The 25,351-nt window shown below is 54.1% G+C and overlaps 3 protein-coding genes across 3 annotated transcripts; 2 read left to right on the top strand and 1 right to left on the bottom strand.

Annotated features, from left to right (window-relative positions):
- Positions 1–105: 105 nt before the first annotated feature.
- On the bottom strand, positions 106–9,150 carry B2M (beta-2-microglobulin). The gene is made up of 5 exons (XM_056499395.1): positions 8,609–9,150; positions 2,658–5,517; positions 2,233–2,511; positions 1,714–1,749; positions 106–537 (listed from the first exon to the last, which is right to left on the bottom strand). Exons 2-4 carry the CDS (start codon positions 2,725–2,727, stop codon positions 1,736–1,738), a joined length of 363 nt encoding a protein of 120 aa, XP_056355370.1. The 5' UTR covers positions 2,728–5,517; positions 8,609–9,150; the 3' UTR covers positions 106–537; positions 1,714–1,735.
- PATL2 (PAT1 homolog 2) lies at positions 5,449–10,516 on the top strand. Its single transcript, XM_056499394.1, has 18 exons — positions 5,449–5,545; positions 5,667–5,953; positions 6,080–6,145; positions 6,252–6,317; positions 6,675–6,842; positions 6,956–7,042; positions 7,217–7,371; positions 7,489–7,566; positions 7,638–7,776; positions 7,891–8,005; positions 8,086–8,186; positions 8,481–8,525; positions 8,678–8,826; positions 9,075–9,234; positions 9,513–9,653; positions 9,731–9,828; positions 9,913–10,065; positions 10,276–10,516. The coding sequence occupies exons 1-18, from the start codon at positions 5,491–5,493 to the stop codon at positions 10,313–10,315; spliced, it is 2,103 nt and encodes a 700-aa protein (XP_056355369.1). The 5' UTR covers positions 5,449–5,490; the 3' UTR covers positions 10,316–10,516.
- Positions 10,517–13,358: 2,842 nt separating this feature from the next.
- SNX1 (sorting nexin 1) lies at positions 13,359–25,315 on the top strand. Its single transcript, XM_056500292.1, has 15 exons — positions 13,359–13,534; positions 16,486–16,588; positions 17,407–17,534; positions 18,067–18,133; positions 19,184–19,227; positions 20,155–20,296; positions 20,750–20,828; positions 21,080–21,155; positions 21,841–21,954; positions 22,079–22,172; positions 23,079–23,284; positions 23,813–23,956; positions 24,300–24,380; positions 24,675–24,746; positions 24,872–25,315. Exons 1-15 carry the CDS (start codon positions 13,403–13,405, stop codon positions 24,920–24,922), a joined length of 1,533 nt encoding a protein of 510 aa, XP_056356267.1. The 5' UTR covers positions 13,359–13,402; the 3' UTR covers positions 24,923–25,315.
- The last annotated feature ends 36 nt before the right edge of the window (positions 25,316–25,351 follow it).

Raw genomic sequence — 25,351 nt, 5'->3', positions numbered from 1 at the left:
GTGTCCCACCCTATGTCCCCAAGGCTCTTTACCCATATTTAAACCTTGTGCCTTCCCTTCAGAGCCACACAGGAGCCAGGCAGATACCAAATTAGGAAAAAAAAAAATCTTTAATTCTCTTTTTATTGATGGAAAGATGCTCTTGCATATTCTCAGTGGGGAAAAAAAAGCACAACTGATCATCATGCCACCAGGGCTACATATCCACCCACAACCCAGTGGCCATCACAGCCTGTGAAATCAGCTTGGGCTGTTGAATTACTCTGAAGACACATTTTAAGGGCTAGCATTTTATTAAGGTATAAGCATCCTGAAAAATTTGGACCAGTGAAGAGCTACCATTGTTTTTTAAGCAGTATTGTGGGCATTTTTAGCTAGATGCTCAGAAAGTCTGCAGAGATCCCTTGATGCTGTGGCTACGTGATATTTTTAACAAGGCTTATCAGCAAATTTCTGAAAGGAAGATGATCACTCCTGGGGATATGATGAAGAATGGACACAAGCTTGAGAAGACTGTCTTGCAAGGATTCCTCAGATCTGCATGGAGAAAGTAGATTGACATCAGTCACTCTAGTGACACCTTCAACTCTAATTATTTTAGGACTAAAACCAGTTTCCTCAGAGCAGTACTGCAGTGTCCTTTCAGAACCACCTTCCAGTGAGATTCAGGTAAAAGTCCTGCAGAACCTGCTTTTCTGTCCCCTCTTGGTGGAGTTCAGAGTTCAAAAAAGAATAATACATTGTTCTCTACCCCAGGGAGTTTGTCCTGCTCCCAGCTCTTTCCATGCAAGCTCAGTAAATCCTCGTCCCCAGACCATAGTGAAGTCACCCACGTCCCACCTCCACCCAGACTTGTCATCCCTCACCAATGTCCCACCAACCGAAGCCACGGTGCTGTGTGGGCACAGCACATTCCAAACCCTGCCTTGGGGCCAGGTTTGCACCCTCACTGCCCAAAGGTGAGTGACAAACCAGAGAAGTGACTGTATACAACTTTTTTGAGCTCTGCAGGAATTGGGGCGTTTCCCGTAAGGGTCCCGTCAAGGCTCGTCCCAGGCACAGTTAATCATTATCCAGCCTCTAACAGGGCACATAACTGTTTCAAGCAGGGTTATGTCATCTGAGCCACATATTCAGTTTCTTTTCCCTACCATGTGTCAAACTAGAATTTCCCCATTGCAAAATCCAGATCAGTTACACGCAGGTAGTTTGAAGGAGTTGGAGCCCTCAGACTGAGACACTGGTGAATACACCCGAAAGTGTTTCTGCTTTGTGCTTCTCTAATTCCCCATGGCACTGCCCTGCCACAGGGTTAAACAGCCTGCTATCCACCCTGTGGCACAGGGATCTGGAGTACAGTGACTTCCTGCTCCTCCCCTGACAGGATACTGCATCTGGGACCTGCGACAGCTCTCTGTGGTATCTAGCTGGCACAGCAACAACATGTATAGATGATTTTCTCCAAACTTCTCTTTTTTTTTTTTTTTTTTGAGCAAAGGACTCTTGTAGGCACGGGAGGGCCAAAACCAGACCAAAATAGTGGGCAGAAAGGGTGCGGGAAGAGTTTTGTGTCCCAAATCAGCACTAGTATTACCTACGTTTTGGGTGTGGTTGCTTCTGTTCCTCAGCTTTTCAAACCCTCCCCCCTACAGAAATAGGTAATAGATCTGTGTTTCCCTTACTAACATGGCACACAGTATAGGAATAACTCACCATGAACTGCCCCAGGCACAGCTCAGAAGTCTGGTTCTGCAGGAAAGAAGCGCAGAGCATTAGACTGGGTGTCAAATGACATCCCCTCTCCCTCGTCCCCACAAGGCTCCCCCCGGGAACAGCCCCAGGGTGGCAACCAGAGAGTTGCCCTCAGCTATAGCTGAGGCTAGGTTACCCACCATCAGCCCCGACCGCTGCGTCCTTCTTTATATTCATCCAACATAAAGCAAAAATTCACTGCGTGACCCATCACCTTCTAGTTAAATTCACCAAGGCAGAGATAGGATGGCACGGTATCACCAAAATCCCTATGGATTAGCACCAACGCATGTCCTCCCTGAATCCTTCACAGGTACATGTAACAGCCTTTTCAGCTGCAGTCAAGTCAATTTTCTATCTCTAATACAAGCCCTTCAAACCCCACTCCGTTACAACACCCTGCTTCCCAGGAAAAGGAACAGAGACGGCATGGATATAAAGCAAGGAGCTCCAGCAAGCAGGAGGGAAGGTACAGCATACCCCATCGGTAACTGCGTGGCTCCGGCATGGTAGAATGCGCCACCCTGCAAACGAAGGTGTCACCCCTTGTGGGGATGAAGGGCGCATGGACCAGGCGCTGGAACTGCCACTTGTCGTTGAAGGATAAGTCTCCGTACTGGACGTCCGGAAGGGGTTCCCCGTTCTTCAGGAGTTCGATGTCAATCTTGGGTGGGTGAAAGCCAGTGACGAAGCAGTGGAGGGTGTTCGCCTTTCCCTCCTCGGCGCGTGAGCGCGCGTAGACCTCGACCTTCGGCGCCTCTGGAGTGAAGGGCGAGGGCGTGTGAGAAGAGGGGCTGCGGTGGGCATCGCCTCGATGCCAACACTCGCCCACCCACGCACCCGAGCACGGAGACCCGGGACCCCGCAGCCCCGGCAGGACCCTTCGCGCCGCCCCAGGCACTCACCAGCGGCCGCCTCCTGGCCGAGCAGCGCCAGCAGCGCCAGCAGCCCGAGCGCCAGAGCCCCCCGCGCCATCGCCGCTCCTCGCTGTCCCGCCGTTTCCCGGAATGTCCCACCCCCGCTCGCACTTCGCCTTTTATAGTCTCCGGAACCCGCGGCCAATCGCGGCGCGGAGCGGCCGGCACGTCATCGGTCTCTGAGCAGAACGGGAGCTCCGGGGTTGTGCGAGCCAGAGCGGCGCTTTCGCTTTCAGTTCCCGCTGGGTGCGGGAGAGGCCCGGGCACAGACCCTGCGGCGTCGGGCAACAGCGGCTGGACTGAGTCCGGCTGGGCAGTGCCACCTGGTCTGCACCAGCCCCGGTGTGGCCACAGACCCAGGGCAGCGCCCGTCCCCTGGCCACTGCTGAGGCCGCACCCCAAATCCTGGGGTCAGTTCTTAGCCCTTAAGGACATTGGCAGGGCTGGAGCACCATGAGCAGCTGAGGGGGCTGAGCCTGGAGAAAAGGAGGCTCGGGGGGATCTTCTTTCTCTACAACTCCCTGGGGGCAGCCCGGTGGGGCTGTGCTCTGCTCCCAGGGAGCAAAGGAGAGGACAAGAGGAAACAGCTTCAAGTACCACCAGGAAAGGTTTAGATTGGATCTTCGGGAAAAGCTCTCTGAAAGGGCTGTCCAACTTCGCCACAGGCTGCCAGGGCAAGGGTGGAATCCCCATCCCTAAAGGGATTTAAAAGCCCTGTGGATGTGGCACTTGGGGACATAGGTGGCCTTGGCCTTGATGGTCACACAAAGCTTTTCCATCCTAAATGGGGGTAAAAGTCACCTCTTGCAGAAGATTTTGCATCAAGGCCCAGTATTACACCAACAGCCTATGGTGGAGCAAGCCATCCACTTTCCTTTATGAACCTCTTCCAAAACCTGCATGGAATGTCTCATTCCAACAGCTGCAGGGTGAGAAACTGGCTGTTTTTTACAGCACAGCACAGACTCTCTGGCATAAAACATGAGAATTCTAACACCAAAAAAACCAGGTTTTCTGGTGCTTCCATCAAAGCCTAGTAAGGCTAGGAATGCCACTGAGTGCCCCAGTAATGCTGCTTGGAAAGAAAATAAAGAGAAAAGAAAGTAAAGTCACTACTAATGGGGAGAAAACAGCAGCATGGTGTAAGTACTAAAACATTAAGTCCCTTTAGGACCTGTTTTCTTAATGTACCTCTTAATGCAACTCATTAAAACACAAATTAAATTAATCAAGCATGTATGGAGAACATCCCAAAGGCAGCAGGTAAATCAGGAGAAGCTAAGCAAAGGAAAATCTTGAAAACACTTGTTATCAGTTCCCACTGGCCCAGCTCCTGCTGGGTTTGCCGGCTACTCAGCGGTGCCAGCCACGCAGCTGAAAACACGCCATGTTTTTCTCAGTGTGGGATAAACAGATGCAGCTGTGGCCAGAGCCTTATCAAGGCTCTCAGAGCTCCGGCTCTGAGAAATAATCCCAGCGTGCTCCATCGGTGGCAGAGCTGTTATTTGTCACCAGATCAGGAGTCACCACCCCGGTCCAGCTGTCCCACGGGTGAATCTGGCTCTGCCCAAGTGGACACTCCCCCTGGCTCGGGGGAAGGATGGCAGGATATGGATCCTTTCCGGACCCTTTGGGATGTGAATCCCTGGCAATAACTCTACTGTAACTCACGCCACCTGTCAGAATTTCTCAGTAAACAGGAGCACTCTTCCACACGATGTCTATAAAAAGCCACAATGATTTGGTAAGAGTAGCCAAATCTTCCACTTTTGGGACATTTCGGCTTTTATTAACAGAACATTGGGAGAATTATTTGGGAGTGAGTGACATGACCAAGGTGCTCCTGGTATTCAGGGCGATAAGAACAACCCGCTATGCTTTGTGGAATGCAGAAATTTCTAGTGTTAGTGTTGACTCCTGTGCCCGGTGTTATTCAATCCCGACAGGGACACATCCCACCAGTTTTCCGTAACTCCCCAGAAGGATATCAGCTCTGAGAATACCGTGGCAGTCAAGGAGCAACGCGAGCAGTGGGGAAAGCAGCGCTGGGGTGTTCTGTGCTCCGAGAGCCGCAGGTGGAGTCACTAGACCTCTTCACCCTCCGCTCCCGGCTCCAGGCGCTCCTCAAGCGGGGCGCAGCGAGGCGAGTGCGCAGGCGCAGGGCGCCGCTGGGAGCCGCCATGCTGTACGGCAGGCGCATGCCGGGCGGCGGGGGCGGCCCATAAAAGGGGCGGCGGGGGCAGCGGGGCCCTGTAGAGGGACCCGGGACGGACGGAGGGTGGGTGAGCGGGAGGAGGAGGCGGCGGCGGTGGCGGCACCGTGGGATGGCGGAGGGCGGCGAGCGCATTGTGAGTGCCTGCCCTGCTCCGCTACCCCCTGCCGGCGTCCCGCTCTGTGTGCGGTGCTCGCTCTCGGAGCAGACTCTGCCCTAGCGGCGCTGCTGGGATGCTCTTCCCCGCCCTGTGCTCGCGTGCCGCTCGCGCCCTCGCAGCGGCTGTTCACTCTGAAGCCCGGTGGTGTCTCAGCCCAGCCGCACAGGTGCCGTTCCGTGCCGGCATTCGCTGGTGCCGGCGGCTTCCGTGGGCTGAGCCTGCGGGTCCTGTCCTCGCTGGCAGTACCGCTGGCTCCTGCTTTTCCCTTTTCCAGCTGTGAGCCCTATGGGTTGCCTGGCACCGCCAGCAGAGTGAGGGGGAGGTTGGGTGCGCCCCCCTACTTTGGGAGCATGTTAGGGTTACCTCTCCCTTAGCAAGGAATCTGCTGCTTCCAAATCCAGATTCTTGAGGATTTTCTGCTGGTGGAAGATGCGCTTCTGCTGGAAGAGATGGCTGAGGAGGATGATGAACTCGACCTGTACAACGAGATGACTTTTGGGTTAGGTAAGAGCTCAGGGGAGTCTGGTGTTGGAGAGACCTGCCAACACCCCGGGGGAGCAGACACCCTGGTGGGCACTGTTCAGGCATTCACCCGCCCTGCTGTGCGCTGCTTCCCCTCTCCAAGACCGAGACTCCACAGAGGAGGGTGTCCCAAAAGTCCTGGTGGTTCCGGACATAAGCCCTGAGGTGGCCAAAGCACTGGTAAAAGCAACTGGAAGAACAGCTGAGCAGCTGGAGGAGCTGGCCGAGAAGGAAGGTGGGATAGAGCCGGAGGTGGAGCAGGTTAACTCTCAGTTGGAGGAAGAGCTGGGGACTGAGGAACAGGAGGATAATCAGGAGTGCTTTGAGGAGCCTAGTGAACTGGGAGACCCAGCAGTGATGAGAGCTGTGCGGAGCAAACCCACGCTGGAGGTGATGTATGAGCTGACAGGGGGTCCTGCTGCTCCCCCCTCCGCACACACACACCTGTGGACCCTGCCCTGCCCCTCCCTGCACTGGGGGCAGGGAGGCAGACCTCTAACTCTCCTTTCCTTGCAGAGCCAGGACTCAGCAGTGCTGGACAGCAGGATTGGTACTTGGGGAGAGTTTGGCAAGGAGGACATGGTAAAAATGTCCCTACCCATCTGGTGATGAGGCGGGGTGGCTCCTGTGGTGTCCCTCGCTCTCTCCTCCCGTTCACTTGCCTTATGCCAACATCTCTGTTTTCCAGCCGACAATGGATCCCACGGCATGGGGCTCTTGCCCTGCGGGTGCCCCACGCCACCTCATGCTGGAGGTGGGTACCTCCAGCCAGGCCTTCAGGGGGTGCCTAAGGGCTCCCCACTACTCTAGGACAAGGGTCACACAGGGAATTTGGGACACCTGGAGATGCAAAGATGTGCCTTGAGTGCCCACCCAAAGCAGAGCCTGGGTTTGAAGGCAAAGTTGTTGAATTTGGGGGAACTGGGACCTCCATGTCGGGTGTTCCCGTGGGTCCCCAGCTGCTCCACACTACCAGGCTGGAAGCCCAGCTGGTGCATGGTTTTGGTTGAGCAATCACCAAAGGTTTTAGTGAGCTGACTGTTGCTGAGGGAGCAAAACTGCTCTCAGCTGTGCCCTATTCCCACCTGCTGCTGCCTCCTCCTCCCAGCAGGATAAAGCCATCCTCCAGGTCCTGGAGAGACCTCCACCATCTCCCAACATGGCCCTCGACTTCCATGGCCCTCCTGCACAGAGGGCCTATGGGAGCTCTCCCAAGCTCAAGTGCCCTGACTTAAGACTGATGTCCCCCAAGCCTTTCCCCCAGTGCTTTCTCCAGCAGGTAACAGGTTTCGGGGCTCTCTTGCTTCCCTTCTTTCTCTGCTTCCCCTTCTTGGAGGTGCAGCCTCTATACAGGCTTGTCTGAGTGACACCCCATCTCCTGTTCCACACCAGGCACCCCTGATGTCTCCTCGCTCCCCATGCTCTCCTCAACCCTTCTCACCAGCTTGCAGACCCCCTCAGCTCTTCACTCCCAACCAGGTAATGTGGTGGGCTTTGAGCCGCTGCCATGGCCCCACTGAGGTGGCCCTGGACTGGCAGTGTCTGGGGGGTAGCAGTTTGCCAGAGGAATGGGAGCCAGCACAGAGCTGGCTGACCCCTCTGGGATGCTCAGAGGGGAAGGCTCAGACCCTTGATGTCCTCTTTCCCTCTCAGACAGCAGGTTATGCACCTCCAACTCCTTTCCAGCCTGGGTCCCCCACTGTGGGCAGCCCACCAGGACCCCTGGGCATGCACTTCAGCCCCATGTCCTCTTCTTTGGACCCTGCTCTCCTCTTCAGCCCCTCAGCCATGGGCCAGCTGAACTTCAGGTAGCAGGAGTGGGATGTTGGGGTGGGACTGGAGTGCTCTACAAAGCAGCTGGGGGTCACCTCACTCTGGGGGCATCCCAAAACCCCCCTTGAGCCCCTGTCTGGTGTCCCCTGCAGCACACCCAGCCACATGACCCAGCTACACCCCCAGCACCAGCGCATCCTGATGCAGCAGCAAGGCAGGCAGGCACAGAGGTATGGGGGTCTTTTGGGTGCAGGGGGGGCTCTGGGTGGTCACAGTGGGCTGAGGTCTTCTCCTTTACCAGTGTCTCCCCCAAGAAGCTGTGGTCTCGTAAAGCGGACCCTTATGCTGGGCTGATGACTTCCAAGGAGAAGGACTGGGTTGTCAAGGTGCAGATGATGCAGCTGCAGAGTGAGAATATGGATGATGACTACTACTACCAGGTGAGCTCCTTCTGGCTGCACCTGCTGCTTGCTGTCCTCAGGGTGGGGCTTTGGGAGCTGGAGAAACCCTCCAGGACTGGTAGAGGAGACCCGTGGCTTTTCCTGTTGTTACAGACCTACTACCACCAGCTGGAGCGCAAACAGGCAGAGGAGGAGCTGCTGGGCAGGCGTAACAAACCCCCCAAGCTGGTCACGCCGTTCATCCAAAAAGTGGAGACCTACGACTCTGGTGAGAGGCTGGGGCAGGTGTTGGGGGGCTGGGTGAGGAGTTCTGGGGTGTGGAGTCACCATGTTTCTGCTCTTCCCCAGTGGTTCGCATCGCTGGGTCACTGGGCCAGGTGACGGTGTCCACCTGCTACAGCCCTCGCCGGGCCATTGATGCTGTGCACCATGCCTTCGTGGAGGAGGAGGTAGGTGAGGGAAGCTGGGCTGGTTGGGGCTCTGAATTGCTAAGAATGCTGCCTTGAGCAGTGGGATGGGGCACACAATTGGAGGAGGTGCCACCTCAGCAGTGGCAGCTTCTGCCTGGCCAAGGGGTGGGATTGGACTCTGGTCAGTTGTAGCTGGCCATAGTTTCCCTATGAGACTGCTCTGTGTCCTGAAGTCACCTCTGGTCCCCAGGGAGCAGCTGGCCCAGCACTGGGCTGGTGGCAGTATCTGGGGGTGGCTGTAACCTTTCTGCCTTTCTTTCTTCCCTCCCAAAGGCCTCAGGGACACACCGGTTACGGGCGCTGCACAGGATTGAGAAGGTGAGTGAGTGGTGATTTAGGGAAGGGCAGGATGGTCCAGATGTTCTGTTTTCATCCAGAGATTTCTCTAAGGGGACACTTACCTAGGCAGGTCCTGGATAGCCAGTTGGTAGTGCTCCAGGCTTCCTCCTTGACCTGTGTTGTTTCTCTAGCTCTTCCTGCAGCTGCTGGAAGTGGAGGAGGTTCAACAGAAAAAGTCCCTGGCCCTGAGGGAGCAACAGCCCCACAGACAGGAGGAGAAGAGCCAAAAAGTAGAGAGTATCTACCAAGCCTTGAAAATCAGGGCTTGCAGCAGTGAAGAGTGAGTCTACCATGGGGAGAGGGGAGCAGGCAGCATGTCCTGCTCCTTGTGGATCTGAGATGGTCATTGATGAGCAGGTCTGGGTCACAGGAGGATTTGGTCCTTCCTTCCTTCCGTGTGTCACTGCAGCCTGTGCTGATCCTACCTGTGAACCTTGTCCTCCAGTGGAGCTGATGCTGGTCCTTTTGGATGGACAGAGATGCTCCAGGTCCCCTTGGGATTTGTGCCAATGGAGCCTTTGTTCCCAGGGAGGCAGAAGATGAATTCCTGCAACTGCTGTGTGTGCGGAAGGGCAAGAAGCTCATGGCCCGGCTGCTGCCCCACCTGATTGGAGAGCAAAGGGAGAAGATCCTGCTGACCATCACCTACCACCTGCCCTTTCTCATGAAGAAGGACATGCTGGATGAGGCAAGCACCTTCAGCCAGGGCAGGGATGGCCTGGGCTGTCTCCTTCCTCCTCTGTTCTCACTGGAGGTGGCACCCTGGGCAATGAGGGAGGCCTGTCTTGTGGGTTAGCATGAGACAAGAGCCTCTTCCCATCCTTGAGGAGGAGAAGGTCTCTAGGAGTCAGCCACTATCAGTCTTGGTGACCTGGAGTGACCCTCCCCTCCAAGTGCTGGGATGGGGATATGGCTGTGACAGGTCCAAGGATCTCAGATTCCTGCTTTCCCCTCTGCCCTGCCCAGTCTCTCCCCCTGCTCTACAGCCCATTGAATGAAGTGGTGGGTGAGATGACCTTCAGCAAACTCATTGAGGTCCTACAGGAGCTCACCCGGCCTCTGCCCGAGTCTTCAGAGCTCCCTCTCACCATGGCCTTGAAGAACCAGGTATGTGGCCCTGAGCCTCACTGTGTCCCTGGGGTGCCACTTCTGCTGGCTGTGACACTCCTGGTGCTTTCCTGCAGTTTGGCATCTCCTTGCTCTATTCCCTGCTGAGCCATGGAGAGAGGCTGCTGTCCTCACGTGTGCCACTGAAGCCGTGCAGAGGGGACTTCGAGGCATGGTGAGGGACTGTGTGAGCTGGGGGGAGGGAGAGGGGTTTGTCACCATTCCATGGGGTGCTCACCCCCTGTGCTGGTGCCCCCAGGACGGACACAGTGTACCTGATGTCCCAGGAGCTGTCACGCCTGCCTACAGCCTCACTGGCAGAGCCTCTCTTCTTGCCCAGCAACCTTGTCTTGCTCTTCTGCCGTTACCTAGACAAGCAGACTGTGTATCACCTGGCAGCCAAGATGGCTGAGTGAGTACTGCCTGGAGTGGCTCCCTGCTCCCCCTGGGGATCCCTCAGGGGGAGAGGAGCAGACAGCACTGGAGGCTCACTGCTTCCATCCCCCCTTGGAATTATCTCCAGATATCTACTGGGCTGAGCTGATCCTGGTGCCTTTCCTCCCACTTCTTTGGGACAGATCAGCAACATCCAACACACTCCAACATCATCCTTTCCCTGCAGATGCTCCCCGCTGCCCACGGAGGCTGACATGTTCTGCTGAGCCTTGGGGCTGGGGCCCAGAGCCAGCGGTGCCGGGAACGGGCAGGGCCCGACGCCGTGGCTCTGGAAGTGAACACTTACCCTGGTGCAGGGCACTCTGGGTGACATGGGCACTGGCAGGGCTGGCACTGAGGGGCTGGTGCCACCCTGTTCTGCTGCCTAGGAGCACGGGGATATGTGGGTGGGTGTAACTTATTTTGGCCTTCCCCCTGCAGTGGTGGGTGCTGGGTCACAGCAGGGGCCAAGGTGGGACACAGGGGCGCTGGGAGCACCTGCGGGGGAGGGATTTTGTCTACAGCACATTCTGTACAGTGCTTGAAATAAAATAAAAAGGTGATTAATGAGCTCCTCTGGCTCCTGGGGGCAGCTTATGTTGGATGCATAGTGGCCCTTTGGGCATTGCTGAGCAGGGCTGTACCCCGGCCTGGTACAGGCATCTGGCAAGGAGAAGAGAGGGATGCTTAGAGGATTGAGGAGTAGAAAGGAGTGCTTGGAGAGAGGATCAGAGCCCCCACACACCTGAGCACACAGAGAAGGGGGAGTGGGCTGGGAAAGATGGGATGTGGTGGGGAAGATAAGTCAGAGCTTGTCCTGATAGGGATGTGAAGACTTGTGCAGGCATCTGGCAACACAGGGGAAGGATATGGTGGGGAGGTCTTAAACATATGAGGGTGGGTAGTAAAGCACCTCTTGTCTCTGAGCTTTCAAAGGCTATTTGGTCTGAAGTCTTCTAGTTGTGGTCACAATTAAGTACCTTGAGGCATCTTTCTAAGCAATTCTGACTATCCCAAGCTAGCTGATCCTCATTTCTGTATCTGAGGCTGAATCTGTGCAATGTCTGCTTCCACTATGGGACTCTGGGTAGCTCCTGCCTGGTTTTATGGTGGGATTTTCCCTAATTGTATGGAACAGCTGGGACTGGGCCACCTCCACCCAGCCAGAGGTCTAAACCTCACACCCAACACCTTCTGTGTATTCAAAAGAGGTTTGCAGCAGAAAGTTGTCTTGTCTTCAGACTGCCCAAGGTCACCCTGAGTGGATTAAACTATTCCTTTAAAAGGGGATCCTTCAGGGGCCAAAGGGAGAATTTACAGAGAATAAAGCGTTGAGGGCTTGGGGGGGATTTATCTCCACTGCTCATCAAGGTAGCTCAGTGTCTTCTGTGTCAGAGTGCAAAGGCAGGACCTCCCAATTCTTCTGGCAGCTGTATCTCCTCCTGCACCCTCTCCTGCCCATGTTAAAGGATGTATGATTCTCATGCTGTATCCTTAGGGAGTATTTTGGACAGCCATGCTCATTCCTAGCCATCCTCTTCAAAAGAGTGATACTGCCAGGTGCTCTGTGGGGTGAGCCTCTCGTTCCAAACCCACTGAGGCAATCTGGGAGGATTCCAGTGTGGGGTCTCACCTGCTAGTGAAAGTACAGACCTTGCTATTACAATCCCAGAGAGAATTTGAGGTAGGAGGAAATTAGCAGCTGCTCATTGATAGCAGGAATTGGGGAGGACACTGGCAAGTCCTTCAGATAAGGATAAGCTGTGTTCTGTTTTCTGTTTGCTCTTTGGCAGACAGTGTAGATGAAAGACGTAAGTGTGACCTGGCTGCAACCACGTACTAGATTAAGTTCTGTAGCATGGGAGGTTGGAGATCTCTGCTGGATTTTGCTGCTTCATTACAGGAGACAGCTGAGGGAAAAGGAGGAAAACACATCTCTTCATTACTCTCCCAAAGCCACGTGGCTCATAGCACCCAGCGCTTCCCACCTGGAGAAACAGACCCTCTCCATGGGGCAGCACCCAGGAATGAATCCTACTGAGGGGTGTCTTGCTGGTCAAGGACCCCCAGATTGTTCATCTGCATCGGGATGTTCTCACTTAATCTGGATCTGATGGAAGTCTAGGGTGTCTCATCTGCCCTGCACCTCCTGGTGCTCTCCTGAGAGGGTCATTGGCCCCACAGGACAGTGGTGACCCGTGTGGGCTGTCACTGTCTTGGGGGAGAAGGGTGTGGGGCTCACCCTGGAATGTTTTGGGGTGTATAGAGCTCATCCAGTGCTGTTTTGGGTATTGTATGGGATTAATCCTGAAACATCTTCAAGGTGTGTGTTTCATCCTGGCATATTTTGGGGGTGTGTACAGGGCTTGTCCTGTGGGACTATGGGGTTAATCCTGGGATGTCTTAAGGTTATGGTGCTCAGCCTGGTATGTCTTGAAGTTATGGAGACGACCCTGAGAGGTTTTGGTAGGTGTGTGGGGTTAATGCTGAGGCACCTTCAGGGTATGGGGCTTGTCCTGGGATGTTCTGGGGGGTTTATAGGGTTCATCCTGGTCTACCTCCAGGGGATGAGGCTTATCTAGGGATGTTTTGAGGGGTATGGGTCTCATCCTGAGCTATCTTGGTGGCATATAGGGTGCATTATGGACATTTTTAAGGTCTAAGGCTCATCTTGCAAAATAGGACTCATCCTGGGGATGACTTAAGTGGTGTAGGTCTTATCCTGGATGTCTTGGTGGTGTATGGGTTTTATCCTGTGACAACATTGGGGTCTGGGACTTATCCTGGAACATGGTGGGGGCGAATATGGTTCATCCTGAGACGTCTTCAAGGTATGTGGCCCATCCTGCAGTGTCTGGAGTGGTGTAGGGCTCATTCTGGGGTGTCTTGGAGTCGGTATGGGTTTCCCGCTGGGACATCTCTAGGTTATGTTTTCAGGGTGTACAGGGCTCATCCTGGGATGGCTTTTTGCGGGGGAAGGGGCTCGACCTGGAGCGTTCTGGGCAATACGGACTCACGGCTCGGGCTGTCCGGGATCGCAGCCGCCTCAGCCGGGGCGCTGAGGGGACACGGCGCCCTGGGCTGAACCACTTCTCCCAGGGGGAGGGAGCGCCACAATGGTACGGCCCACACCGCCGTTTCCATGGCGACGACGCGGCGCCTGCCAGCGCCCGTCATTGGCTGTCGCTGCCGGCAGGGGCGGGGCCGGCTGAGGCTCTGCCCAATCCGAGGCCCGCCCGCAGCCGCGGCCCCGCCCCGCGGGTCAGGGCGTGGCGGCGCTTCCGGCGCGGCGGGCGCGGGCGGAAGCGGCGGCGATGGCGTCGGGCGGCAGCCATGGGTCCCGCTCGCCCTCCCCGGCCGAGCGCCGCCCGCCGCCCTTCCCCGAGCACCGCGGGCTGGGGCCGCCCGACAGCGACTCGGAGGGCGAGGACATCTTCACCGGCGGCGTGAGTGCGGCCGCTGCGGGGCAGGGCCTGTGTGCGAGGGGTTGCCCGGGGAATCCTCTGGGCTTGGTGACAATAGTACAAAACACCCCCAAATCCCCCAGAATAAAGGGGGGGGGGGGGGCGATGCCTCTGGACTTGTGCCCCTTCAGAGGGAGCCTTGTAGGAGCGTGAGCCGCGGGCCGGATGGGGGGGTCACAGAGTGGCTCCCGTGGCTGTGGGATTAAGAAAACAAATTAAGCAGCTCGGCTGCTCCCCGTTTCCCCGGCGTTGTAGCCTCTCCATTCCTGTAGAGCTGCTGCCTAAAGCTGGGTTGGATGGAGCTTGGAGCAGCCTGCTCTGGTGGAAGGTGTGGGCTTCAAGGTCCCTCACGGCCATCCTACAGTGGCAGCCACAGCTCTTTGCTGCATGGCTTGTGAGGCTTCACTAGGAGAAGCAGCCCCATCTGCTTTCCCCCAGCATCATCAGCTCTGGTCCCCTCAACACCCAGAGGGTGCTGTGTGGCTGCCATGGTACCTGCAGTTTGAGATTGAGGTGACAGCAGATATCCAGTATCCCCTGCTCACTAGGGCTCTGTGCTGGGCTGCACGAGGGTCTGGAAGGGTTTGGTGGTGCTTGTTCAGCAAACCATGCACAAATCCATGCTGAAGGTAGAGGTGTGAAGGGTGTCAGTGTCTTTCCTTGTTTCCAGCAGCCTCCTGTCCAGGAAGTCCAGGTTGCTGAAGGCTGTTGGCAGTAACTCGTGCTGGCATTGTCCCAGGTTTGCTCCAGGCAGTGACCAGCAGGCAGGAGGGGAGGTAAAACACTGACTGGTGCTTTCCCAAGCTGAATCCCAGTCAGCTGAATTTCCCCAGTCAGCCACTGGCCTCTGGTCCTTGGGATCAGCATCTTCATGGAGTGAGGATCTCAGCTAGAGGGGCTGCAGAAGCTCTTCCTGCAACCTGAAGGCTGGGATGCTGTGAGGTGGATTCCCTGAGAGACTGGAGCCTCTGCCTACCTCACCCAGACTTTTTCCAGCCTGCCTGATCCAGCTGGCAGTGCAGGAGTTGGTGTCTGTGGCAGGAAGTTCTCCAGGAATATTCTGCAGTTTTCTAGCCTAGGGAGGCCTTGAGCAGGAGATTGTGGCCATGGCCACATGAACCTGCTAGGAATGATCTGGCCAAGCTTCTCCTGCCACAGACACAAAGCTGGAACCTGTCTCTGCCCTGCTTCTGGTGCAGCTCTTGCCTGATGTCTGTGAGCTGTGCTTGTGTTTCCCCTTTGCAGCAGGCGATTAGGGGGAATGTGGATAGACTGTGACCTTGTGAGGATGAAACTCACACTGCTCTGGGCAAAAACAACATTGTTGTATGTTTGGAAATCTGGGAAAGTTCAGCCCAGGGCCTTGCAAGATCAAGGTGCTGGTACCTATGGCAGGCAGCAGGTCATGGAGATGGTCTGGAACTTCACAGGACCTTTGGTGAAGAATTGGAGGATGGAGGAGAAAGCTTAATGGTTTATGGCCCCACCAAGAGGGGTGAGCACTGAGTGCAGCGGGATTTCATGGGAATCACACATCCCTGTGCTGGAAGGGGAGGCTGGTGAGCCACAGCAGCTTATCAGGTGTTTGGTTTTGTTGTGGAAGCCACTGTCATATCTAATATGTGACTATTCTTGTGACCTGGTGGTTTTGCTTGTCTCTGCCCTTGAATGTTAGGAAAACACTTTCTGGGAGGCAGATCCCCCTGACTGCCAGCTTCAGGCAGCTCAGCAGCACCTGGGCATTGCCAGCAATGAGGTGTTTGGGTCAGACCTGTGTAGAACCAGACATGGACCTCATCTGTCTGCTGGCAGAGGGTGGATCCCTGTGTGATCACAGCCCTTTCTAGGGATGCCTCCAAGGGTCAGCTCTTCCCAAACCAGTTCTGTTTCCCTGTGGTGAGTGTCAGGCTGGCACGGGGGGGACCTCTGCCTGCACATGTGATGTTGGGGAGTGCTGAATCCAGCCCCAGGGGTGACTGGTGTCATGTCATGGGCTGATCTAACAAGGCCACAGCTCCTCTGTAGCAGCAGATGGAGAAGTAGGAACAGGGCGTGGTGCTTTCATGTCTGAGGAGCTAAGTTTAAGGCAAACTGGGAAGTAGTTGTGGTAGAAAACCCCATGCACAATGGTGTTCTTTATGAGCCTAAAGATTTCCTGGGGAAGCAGAGGAGCTGTATGAACCCTTTCCTCATAGGTCACCACTGGTACCAGTCCTCTTGTTGGCTTGGACACTAGTCTGAACAACTCTGGGGGGATGTTTGGCATTGAGGGTCTCTGTTCCCCTCTCTCCATCACTGACAAATGTAACTCGTGCCTTTAACTGCTGTTATCCAAGCTGGGAACAGTTCGTCCTCTAGGAAAACATCCTAAAATTCAGGAGCTCTTGCCATCAAGTGAGTGTTCTGATGGCTGCTTTGTTTTTACCACGTGGAGACATGAGCCCACCTCAAAGAAAAGCTGCCTCAGCACAGCTTCTGTCCTTCCTTGCTGGAGAGAGTGCTGAGGAGCTGCTGGTTCAGAGTCTCTAATAGAGCTCCATTTACTGCCCATCAAAGACCTGTTCTGTTCTCTGCTGGGACCTACAGAATAGCACTTGCTGTCCCCTTCTTCCTTGGGATGTCTGCCTGCCTGTAAAATGAGGGAGGATTTGTGATGCAGGCATCTGTAACAGGAATGCTGGAGCAGCTCTGTCCTCTGGTGGGGAGAACTGGTTGGCATAAATGCTCTTGGGTGGGCTGTCCTCTTGTCCTTTCTGGGTGGAAACTGGCTCCAGAGTTTTTGGTGTGACACTTGTTGTCCTTAAAAGTGGCAGAAGGGATGATGCTGAATGGTGAGCAGAAAGGCACAGTGTGGTGAACAAGGGAAGTGACGTGTGTGCTCCTCCATCCCTCAGTGTAAATGACCAGTTTTTGACCTTTTAATCCTCTAACAGAGCAACTCCCCAGCCCCAAAAGCAGAATCTCCTCTCCCTGTGAGCAGCTCCTCCAAAGAGAACGGAGTTCATGTGGAGCAGGATGATCAGGACCTATTTGCAGGTGAGTCTGTGTGTGCTGGGCCTCCTTCAGCTCCAGTCCTGGAGTGGCAGTCCTAAAATACCCATAAAAAAAGCAGATCATAAGTCCTTATCTCAAGCACATGTTTGATTCTGCTTGCTCTGGTGTTGTGTTTGGGGTCTCTAGGATAATCTTGCCACAGAACTAATTGTCTGGGAGCTGAAGAGGATTAAAAAGAGGGTTGGTTTTTTTGCCTTAAGCACTGAGGTGGTGTCTCCTCAGATTTAAAGAATTTTCCTTCTCCACCTTCTCCTGACTCCAAGCCAGTGGAAGAAGCATCTCTAGGAGAGACCTGGCTGTTCCCAAGGAACAGGAAACAGAGCCCCCCTCAGCAGGGGAAAATGAGGAGGGTCATGGCATAATGGGCTGAAAGTCAGTTCTAGATACTTCTGCTAAGAGGTGGAAGTTTTTACATCTTCCAGGTGGAGAAGTGGCCTGGGAAGGAGCCTTCCTCCCAGGCTGGCTCATGTACCAGGTAAATTCTGTGTGGCTTTAGCTCCAGGGTGCAGCTCCTCTGGCACACACCAAAGAGGTGATCAGTGAGAGCTCAAGGGATCCTTCTGGAATAAGAGGTTCATTGGATTAACATTCTCCAGCAGGATTGATCAAATGCTCTTGCTGTAGTGAGGGTGCTTTGTTGTGCCCTTTCCTGTGTCCAGTGCTTACAGGTGTCCTCCCTATGGATTTTTTTGCTAATTAAGACTAATGTTACTTCCCAGATCCCATGAATCAGAGAATATTGCAATTGCCTTTCCAGAAATCCCAAGAGAGAGACTGACCTTGCAAACTTCTTTTGACAGATGCCACTGTGGAGCTGTCCCTTGACAACACTCAGAACAACCAGAAGGAGGTGGCCAAAGCATCCAATCCTTTGCCCTCATTAGACATAGCAGCAAGTTCTAGAAACCTTTCAAAGAGCTATGAGGAGGTGAGAATTGCTCTTCCAAACTGTCCTGTAAATTTTAAACTGTCTTTGGCAGGAACCTCTCCATGTACTCAGTTGTAAACACAAATCTTAAATGATATAATTAATATGAATTGCTTTATTGAATGTCCTGATTTGTATCTCAGGCCATTAGTCTGAGACTGATACTGCAGGAGTGGGGCTCAGGTCACCCTGCTGGCATTCCTGCTTGTGTGGAGGTCCAGATTACTTCCAGAGCTATAATAGTGATGGATCTGGAGGAGGGTCCAAGCTGTGAATTGGAGCTCTGAAGTTTCTTCTTGGGGCTGAGCAGTTTGTTCATCAGTCTGGGCAGATGCTGGGCTAGGAATGACAAACCCAGTTTGGGATCCTGGACATGATAAGGAGCTGGGAGGCTTTACAGAATGGTCCTGGCCATACTGAGGTGCTAGAGGTGTCCTGGCAAGGGGGACAAGCTCACCATAATGGTTTAGGGTGGGTTGAACCCTGGTTTCCTGGTTTTGACTTGCTGTCCTTTTGTGTTTTCTCCAAACAGCTGGAAGAAGAGGAGCAGGAGGACAAATTTGACCTGACTGTGGGAGTGAGTGACCCGGAGAAAGTTGGTGAGTTGGTATCCTGCACAGTGAGAGGTTTAGGAGAACCAGGCTTGGCCTTGCAGCTCTGGCCTCTGGGCACAAACCTGATCCTTGAATAACATCTCCAAGGCTTCCTCCAGTACCTGAAAGAAATGATGCTGCACAAAGCCTAGGGTGAGAACAAGCAAGGCAGAGGCAGGTTCTAGAAAGCCCAGAGTCAGTTTTTTAGGATTCTTGGTGCCTGGCACTGTGGTGACCAACTTGGCATGACCTCCAGGCAGCACTGTGCTGTGTGGAGCTAGCATGGGGTGAGCAAAATTCCCTTAACCTGAAACTGAGCACATTATTCCATGTTCTGGTACATTCCCTGGAAGCTGGGCTTGCCAGGGCAACAACTCTGGGTTCAAAATGAGAAGCAAGAGGGTTTCTGTCTATTGAAAGAGGGGGCAGAGTGTCATGACAGCTATGTGGAAGTTCCTGCTGTGCAGAAAACCCAAGGTGACATCTGATCCCAGCCAGCAGAGCAGCCTCACGAGTAGCAGCTCCCCATTCCATGGCTTGTAATCTCTGGAGCTGGGAGGTGTAAATCAGATGTTTCTTAGGAGTAGCAGAGGAGCTGGGAGGATGCCCTTCAGATGAACTGCCAGGTGAACAAGGGGATTTCTGTGTGAGCTGCAGCAAACTGCCTGTGGTGTTCCAGGAGCCAGCCCCATCCAGCCTGACTTGCATCCTGTGAATAGACTGTTTCATGTGCCCCACAGCCTCCCAGTTGTTGGGGTCAGAGCAGATGTGTGGAGCCAGCCCAGGCACTGCTGGCACAACAAGTGCCCAATTATCAGTGCTGGCTCCAGTAGGAAGTGTGGGGAGGCATAAGCAGGTTGGGAGCTGGCTGCTGGGCAGTAATCCAGGGCCAGGCAGTGGGATGCTGCCTCTGATTTTGCAGGAAGATCCAGGGCTCCATCAGACCCAAAATCAGGATCACCAAGGCAGGAAAAAGTCAGGAGCCTTGTGCTTTGTGTTCAGGGAATGGTGGAAAGTGCTAATGTGATCCCAGCACCTCTTTTCTGTTTTCTGTAGGGGATGGCATGAATGCCTATGTAGCCTACAAAGTGTCAACACAGGTATGTCTAACCCCTCTATGTCTAATTTTCCATTATTTTTCCATATTTAAAGGTAGCTGAACTGTATGTCTGTAGCCAAGCCAGCAGTGACCTAAATAAACAGGAGGTCTGAATGCCTCACTCTGTGGATTCAGAAGTTATAATCCACAAAGGATGAGCCTAGCTGAGGAATAGGGTGGGAATCTGTTTGAAAGGAGACTGGCTTTATTTTCACAGCCAGTTACCTCTATCAGCCTTGGCTGATAGAGAATGCTCAGCATGGGAGGGAGCAGCAGGAATGACATCCACTGGGAGAACTCCTGAGCCTGGGGCTGCTGCTGAAGTTCTGTGCCAGTGAGAGACTGAGCTGATGTGAGCTCAACACTCTCTGCAGAGCTGCTGCTGTATTGCATTCACATCAGGACCTGTTCCCCTTAGTTTCCATGAGAAATGCAGCTGCTGGAGTGCTTTGGAGTCTTGGGCTGGACTCTGGAAAATTGCTCCAACAGCCTGTACCATGGCTGCTGGGTTACAGGCAACCTGTGGTCTGAAGAAGAGACTAGAGGACTTGTTATACTTGATTCCTGCTCTGCAAACTCAGTCCAAGGCAATGGTGGCCCCTGTAGTCTTTAGGTGACCTGAGGTGTGTGTCCCTGTTCCTGTGTGGAGCAGGGATGATGGGATTAGACAGTGGGCAGGGCTTACTAAGCAGCCCATGCTGCATGAACAGCTGCTCATTATTTAAAGCCATTAATGCTGCTGCTGGCTCCAAGGAGAACCCAGCTGGGAGGGAAACTCTGGAAAACCTGGGCCAAAACTTGTTCTGTTCACTGCTGACATCTTGCAGAACTTGTGCTGTCCCACTTCATCCCAGAGGTGCCAGCAGACAGAGCTGGCAGGGCCAGGCTTTCCTGGGGGAGTGTGACCCGAGTGTCATGTCTTCCCCAGACCAGCATGCCGATGTTTAGGAGCAAGCAGTTCTCAGTCAAAAGGAGGTTCAGTGACTTCCTGGGGCTCTATGACAAGCTGTCGGAGAAACACGCCCAGAATGGGTTCATTGTCCCTCCACCGCCTGAGAAGAGCCTAATAGGTGAGTGAGGAGCTGCACAGCACCAGTGCTGGTCCTTCACAGCTCTTGTGAGTCCTTCTGTGGTGAGCTCTTTGTCCAAGGACTGGCCTACAGCAGTCTCAGAGCTGACAGGTAAGCTGCAGAGTAGACAGGGAAAATAATCTGGGTTCTGTGTCACAGACAAAGCTCTAGCTCTGTGCTTGGAGCTCTGGACTTAAATCCTTGATGGAGTTCACAGATGCCTCCCACATCTCTGTGGTGTTACTGAGTTGCTGTTCCCTTGAGTCCAGCCCATTGCTTTGCCTCTTTCCTGAATGCTCAGTCCTTGGGTATGAGCAGTTTTCAAATTCCCAGAGTCTAATTCCTGTTGTAAGATTCCTCTCCTCCACTGTCACCCTGATAGTCTGTAATAAACCACTTTACCTTGTGTGTAGAGTTTAGAGCAGCTTATTCAATCACATCTTTCTGTGCTAGGCATGACCAAAGTGAAAGTTGGGAAAGAAGATTCCTCCTCTGCAGAGTTCCTAGAAAAACGTCGGGCTGCTCTAGAGAGGTATGACCCTATTGGCTGTCCCTGAGCTGAGTGAGGGACCTCAGGGAAGTCTGGCAGGTCTGGTCTTCATGTTGGCATCACCAAATTCCCCAGGGATATAGGAAAACTGGTGGATGAATTAGAACAGTTGTTGGCTCTGATTTCCAGCTCCCCAGCTGCTGTTCTGGAGTAAATACCAAGTGTGTCGCTGTGATGGCTCAGAGCTGGATTTGCTACAGCCAGAGTAACTCCTGGAGTTGTTCCTCCCACAGGTACCTACGGAGAGTGGTCAGCCATCCAACCATGCTGCAGGACCCGGATGTCAGGGAGTTCTTGGAGAAGGAGGAGGTCAGTAGTGTGGAGTAAGGTATCCTTGGAAGTGCTGAAGGAAATGGTGCTTGAGCAGCTAATGAGACAGGATCCCACAAAGCTCAGCAGGAAGTAGCAGAACCCTGTAAGAGTGGGCACTGATGTTGACACCAGGTGCCCACCAAAGCTGATGAACCATCCCCTCAGCTGGACATGAGGGGAAAAAATAAACAAAAGGCTTGTGGGTTGAGGTAAGGGCAGGGAGAAATCACTCAGCAGTTACCTCATGGGCAAAACAGAATCATGGAATGGTTGGGCTGAAAAGGACTTTAAAAAGCCCATCTCATTCCAGTCCCTGCCATGGGCAGGAGCACCTTCCACTATCCCAGTATCCAAGCCTCATCCACTGGCCTTGGACACTTCCAGGGATGGAGGAGCCACAGCTTCTCTGGGAAGCCTGTGTCAGAGCTGCATCACCCTCACAGCTAGGAATTTCTTCCCATTATCCCACCTGTCCCTTCCCTCTGGCAGTGGAAGCACATTTCCACTTATCCTATCACTCCAGGCTGTGTTCAGAGCCCCTCTCCAGCTCTTCTGGAGCTCCTTTAGGCACTCATTGGGGCTCTAAGATCTCCCTGGAGCCTTTTCTTCTCCAGGTGAACACCCCCAGCTCTCCAGCCTGGCTCCATCTCCTGTGCCAAAACAAACTTGTATTCTTTTCCAGCTCCCAAGAGCAGTAGGAACCCAGACCTTGAGTGGAGCAGGAATAATGAAGATGTTCAACAAAGCTACGGATGCTGTCAGTAAAATGACCATCAAGATGAATGAATCGGACCTTGTAAGTGTTGACACCTCAGGCTTGTCCCTGTCCTTGCCCTGGAGCCACATGCTCTCCCAGCTCCAGCTTTGGGTGCAGGGAAGGCCCCAGCTGTGGGAATCAGCTGTGCATTTGCCCATTGCAGTGGTTCGAGGAGAAGCTGCAGGAGGTGGAGTGCGAGGACCAGCGGCTGCGCAAGCTGCACGCCGTGGTGGAGACGCTGGTGAACCACCGCAAAGGTGACCATAGCGCCTGGCACTGGGGCTGGCACTGCCACACCGGGCCAGGTGTCCCAGGGACACTTCCAGGGAGGTGGGACAGTGCCAGACAGGACTCTGTCTCTTCCTCCTGGGAGACAGGTGTGAAATGGTCACTCCAGTTCTGTCCAGCTCCACAAGCTTGGGATGGTAGTGTGGAAGGGAACCTGTGGGATCATAGAATCCTAGGATGGCTTGGAGGGCTGAAGGGGCCTTAAAGTCCATCTCATTTCACACCCCTGCCCCCCTCTTCTATGGGCAGGGATACCTTCCATTATCCCAGGTTGCTCCAAGCCTCATCCAACCTGTCCTTGGACACTTCCAGGGATGGGGCAGCCACAGCTTGTCTGAGCAACCTGTGCCGGTGCCTCAGTTCCCTCACAGGGAGGAGCTCCTTCCCAATATCCCATCCATCCCTGCCCTCTGTCAGTGGGAAGCTGTTTCCCCTTGTCCTGTTCCTCCATCCCTGTCCCAACTCCTTCTCCAGCTCTCTTGGAGCCCCATTAAGCACTGCTAGAGGTTCTGAGGTTTCCCTGGAGCCTTTTCTTCTCCAGGCTGATCAACCCTAATTCCCTTAGCCTATCCTCTTGGGACTGAAGGCTGCTGTAGCAAACCTGAGCAGAGATGACCTTACTCCTTCTGAAAACATCCTCTGGGGTTGGGGGTATTTTCCTTCCTGTGTATGTTTTGACTGACTTCTGCAAAGCTGTGCCTGTCCTCCCACTTGGCTGCTTCCCTTCTCATGGCTGGAAGCTGGTAGCTCTGACTGAGCCAATGCTGGCTCTTCCAGCTGGTATGTCTTGGAGCTCTGGAAAGGCAGCTCCAAAGGCTGAACCTGGGGATCTCCTGGGGCAGCCAGGCCCATCTGACCCTCGTCCTGTTCCCCAGAGCTGGCACTGAACACAGCCCAGTTTGCCAAGAGTCTGGCCATGCTGGGGAGCTCAGAGGATAACACAGCCCTGTCCCGGGCATTGTCCCAGCTGGCTGAGGTGGAGGAGAAGATTGAGCAACTGCACCATGAGCAGGCTAACAATGACTTCTTCCTCCTGGCTGAGCTCCTGGGGGACTACATCCGCCTGCTCTCGGTTGTAAAGGTAAGGACTCCTTTGCTCCTGCTCCTTGTACACATCTGAGGCTTAGGGGTGCCAGGAGGTCTTCCAAACTCAAGCACAGGACATAGCAGAGGATATGCAGGGCATGGCCTCTTCAGGCAGAGGGAAAACTTGCTGTTTCTCCAGGTGTGCACTGGTTAGGTTGGAAAATGGTTGTAGGTGAGGCCTGGCTGCTGTTCTGCAGAGGGGATGTGGAGCAAGTTCATGGCTTGTGGGTGACCCCAGCTCTTCCAGAGCCTAAGTCCTGATGCTCCTGAACTTGGGCATCAAGTCCACACAGCCTAGCCACACAGTGCTGGGAAGAAGCAATCCCATGAGAGTAGCAAGTCTAGCAGGCTAATTCGTCCTGCCCTAAACACATCCTGCTACAGAGGCCAGAACACCATATCCTTGGTCCACTGGTCCATATGGGACCCAGTCTGTATTGTGGCTCAGCTTTGGTCCAGGATTTCCAGTCTCCCCTTGGTGATGTCACCTTGTCAGGAGCCCTCTGCCTCTCCTTCCCTGCAGGGAGCCTTCGACCAGCGCATGAGGACCTGGCAGCGGTGGCAGGATGCCCAGACCATGCTCCAGAAGAAGAGGGAGATGGAGGCCAGGCTGCTGTGGGCAAACAAACCTGACAAGCTGCAGCAGGCCAAGGATGAGATTTCAGAGGTAGGGAATGGAGCGTGGGGTCTCTGCTCTGTTCCTGCCCTCCACGCGCCAGTGGGGGACCCTCTGGGCTGGGGCTGGGACCCTCTGGGCTGGGGCTGGGGCACACCTCCTAAGCAGGAGGGACAAGCTTCAGCAAGGGCTGAGCCAGCCTTGAATGAGGCTGCAGGAGGGGCTGCTCGTGGTCTTGCCTGCTGTGCCCTCCATCCCAGGGTGGTGACAAGGGCTGGAAAGCTGAGCTCTGCTCCAGCAGCACCTCTCACATGTACATCTGTGGCTCCAGACCCCCATGGAGAGGGGGCAGGAGTTCCTTCTGCTGCCCCAAACTGCACTTCTGTCTCTGCAGTGGGAGTCCCGGGTGACACAGTACGAAAGGGACTTTGAGCGGATTTCTGCTGTCATCCGTAAGGAAGTGATACGGTTTGAGGTACGTGTAGGGCTGCCCTTGGGGCTGACCTGGGCTCCTGCCCTCCTCCTAGCACACAGCATCCCTAAATCCCAGCATGGGTGAGCTGGGGGATCACTGAGGGGCTGAGAGGGGGCTTCCCCACAGGGAATCCATTAAAATGAAGCTGGGTGGGCAAAGATCCTCAGTGTCTGGTGTGCTGGTCTCTTTGTGGGACCTCAGGAGGAACAGGAAAATCCTGGTGGTTTCTCCTTCCCCCTCCCGAAATCTGGAGGGTTTTGGTGGTTGGTCTAGCCTAATGCCCATCTCTTGCAGAAAGAGAAATCTAAGGACTTCAGAAACCATGTTACGAAATACCTTGAGACGTTATTAAACTCTCAGCAACAGGTGAGTGGCCCCTGATGTGGTTTTACATCCAAATTCAGGCCAAGCTTGTGAATCTCTCAAGCATGACCCCCTGCACTGCAGCTCCATCCTGAAAGCTCCTGACTCTCTCCCTCTCCTCCCTGCAGCTGGTGAAGTACTGGGAAGCGTTCCTGCCCGAAGCCAAGGCCATTTCTTAATTGGACTGGGAAAGCAAACCTGAATTTTGCCTTTTTTTTTTCTTTTTTTTTCCTTTTTTTTTTTTTTTTTTTCTTTTTATATATACACTATACCTCCTCCTCTTTTCCACGTGAGCGACCCCTCATTCCACGTGCTGGAGCTGGTAGAGGTGTCACCCCCAGATGAGCAGCTTGCAAGCCAGTAACTCTTCTAACTGTATATTTTTCATTTAGCAACATATATTTTCTTACTGAAGAGAAACTAGTTTCCTGCTTCCAGACCAGACCCGCAGCCAGGGGTATTAATGAGATCTGGCAAATATCTATTTTTCAGGCTGGGTTTTAAGGCTCTAATGAATTATCTTACTCCTGCAGTGCCATTAAAGTTCTGTAATAAAACTTCTATCAGGGCAAGCAGGCTCTGGGTGTTGGTGGTGGCAGTGGGGAGGG

Source organism: Oenanthe melanoleuca, chromosome 10 (assembly GCF_029582105.1).
Source record: "Oenanthe melanoleuca isolate GR-GAL-2019-014 chromosome 10, OMel1.0, whole genome shotgun sequence".
Classification (NCBI taxonomy): domain Eukaryota; kingdom Metazoa; phylum Chordata; class Aves; order Passeriformes; family Muscicapidae; genus Oenanthe; species Oenanthe melanoleuca.
This window is presented reverse-complemented; position numbering and strand designations above follow the sequence as displayed.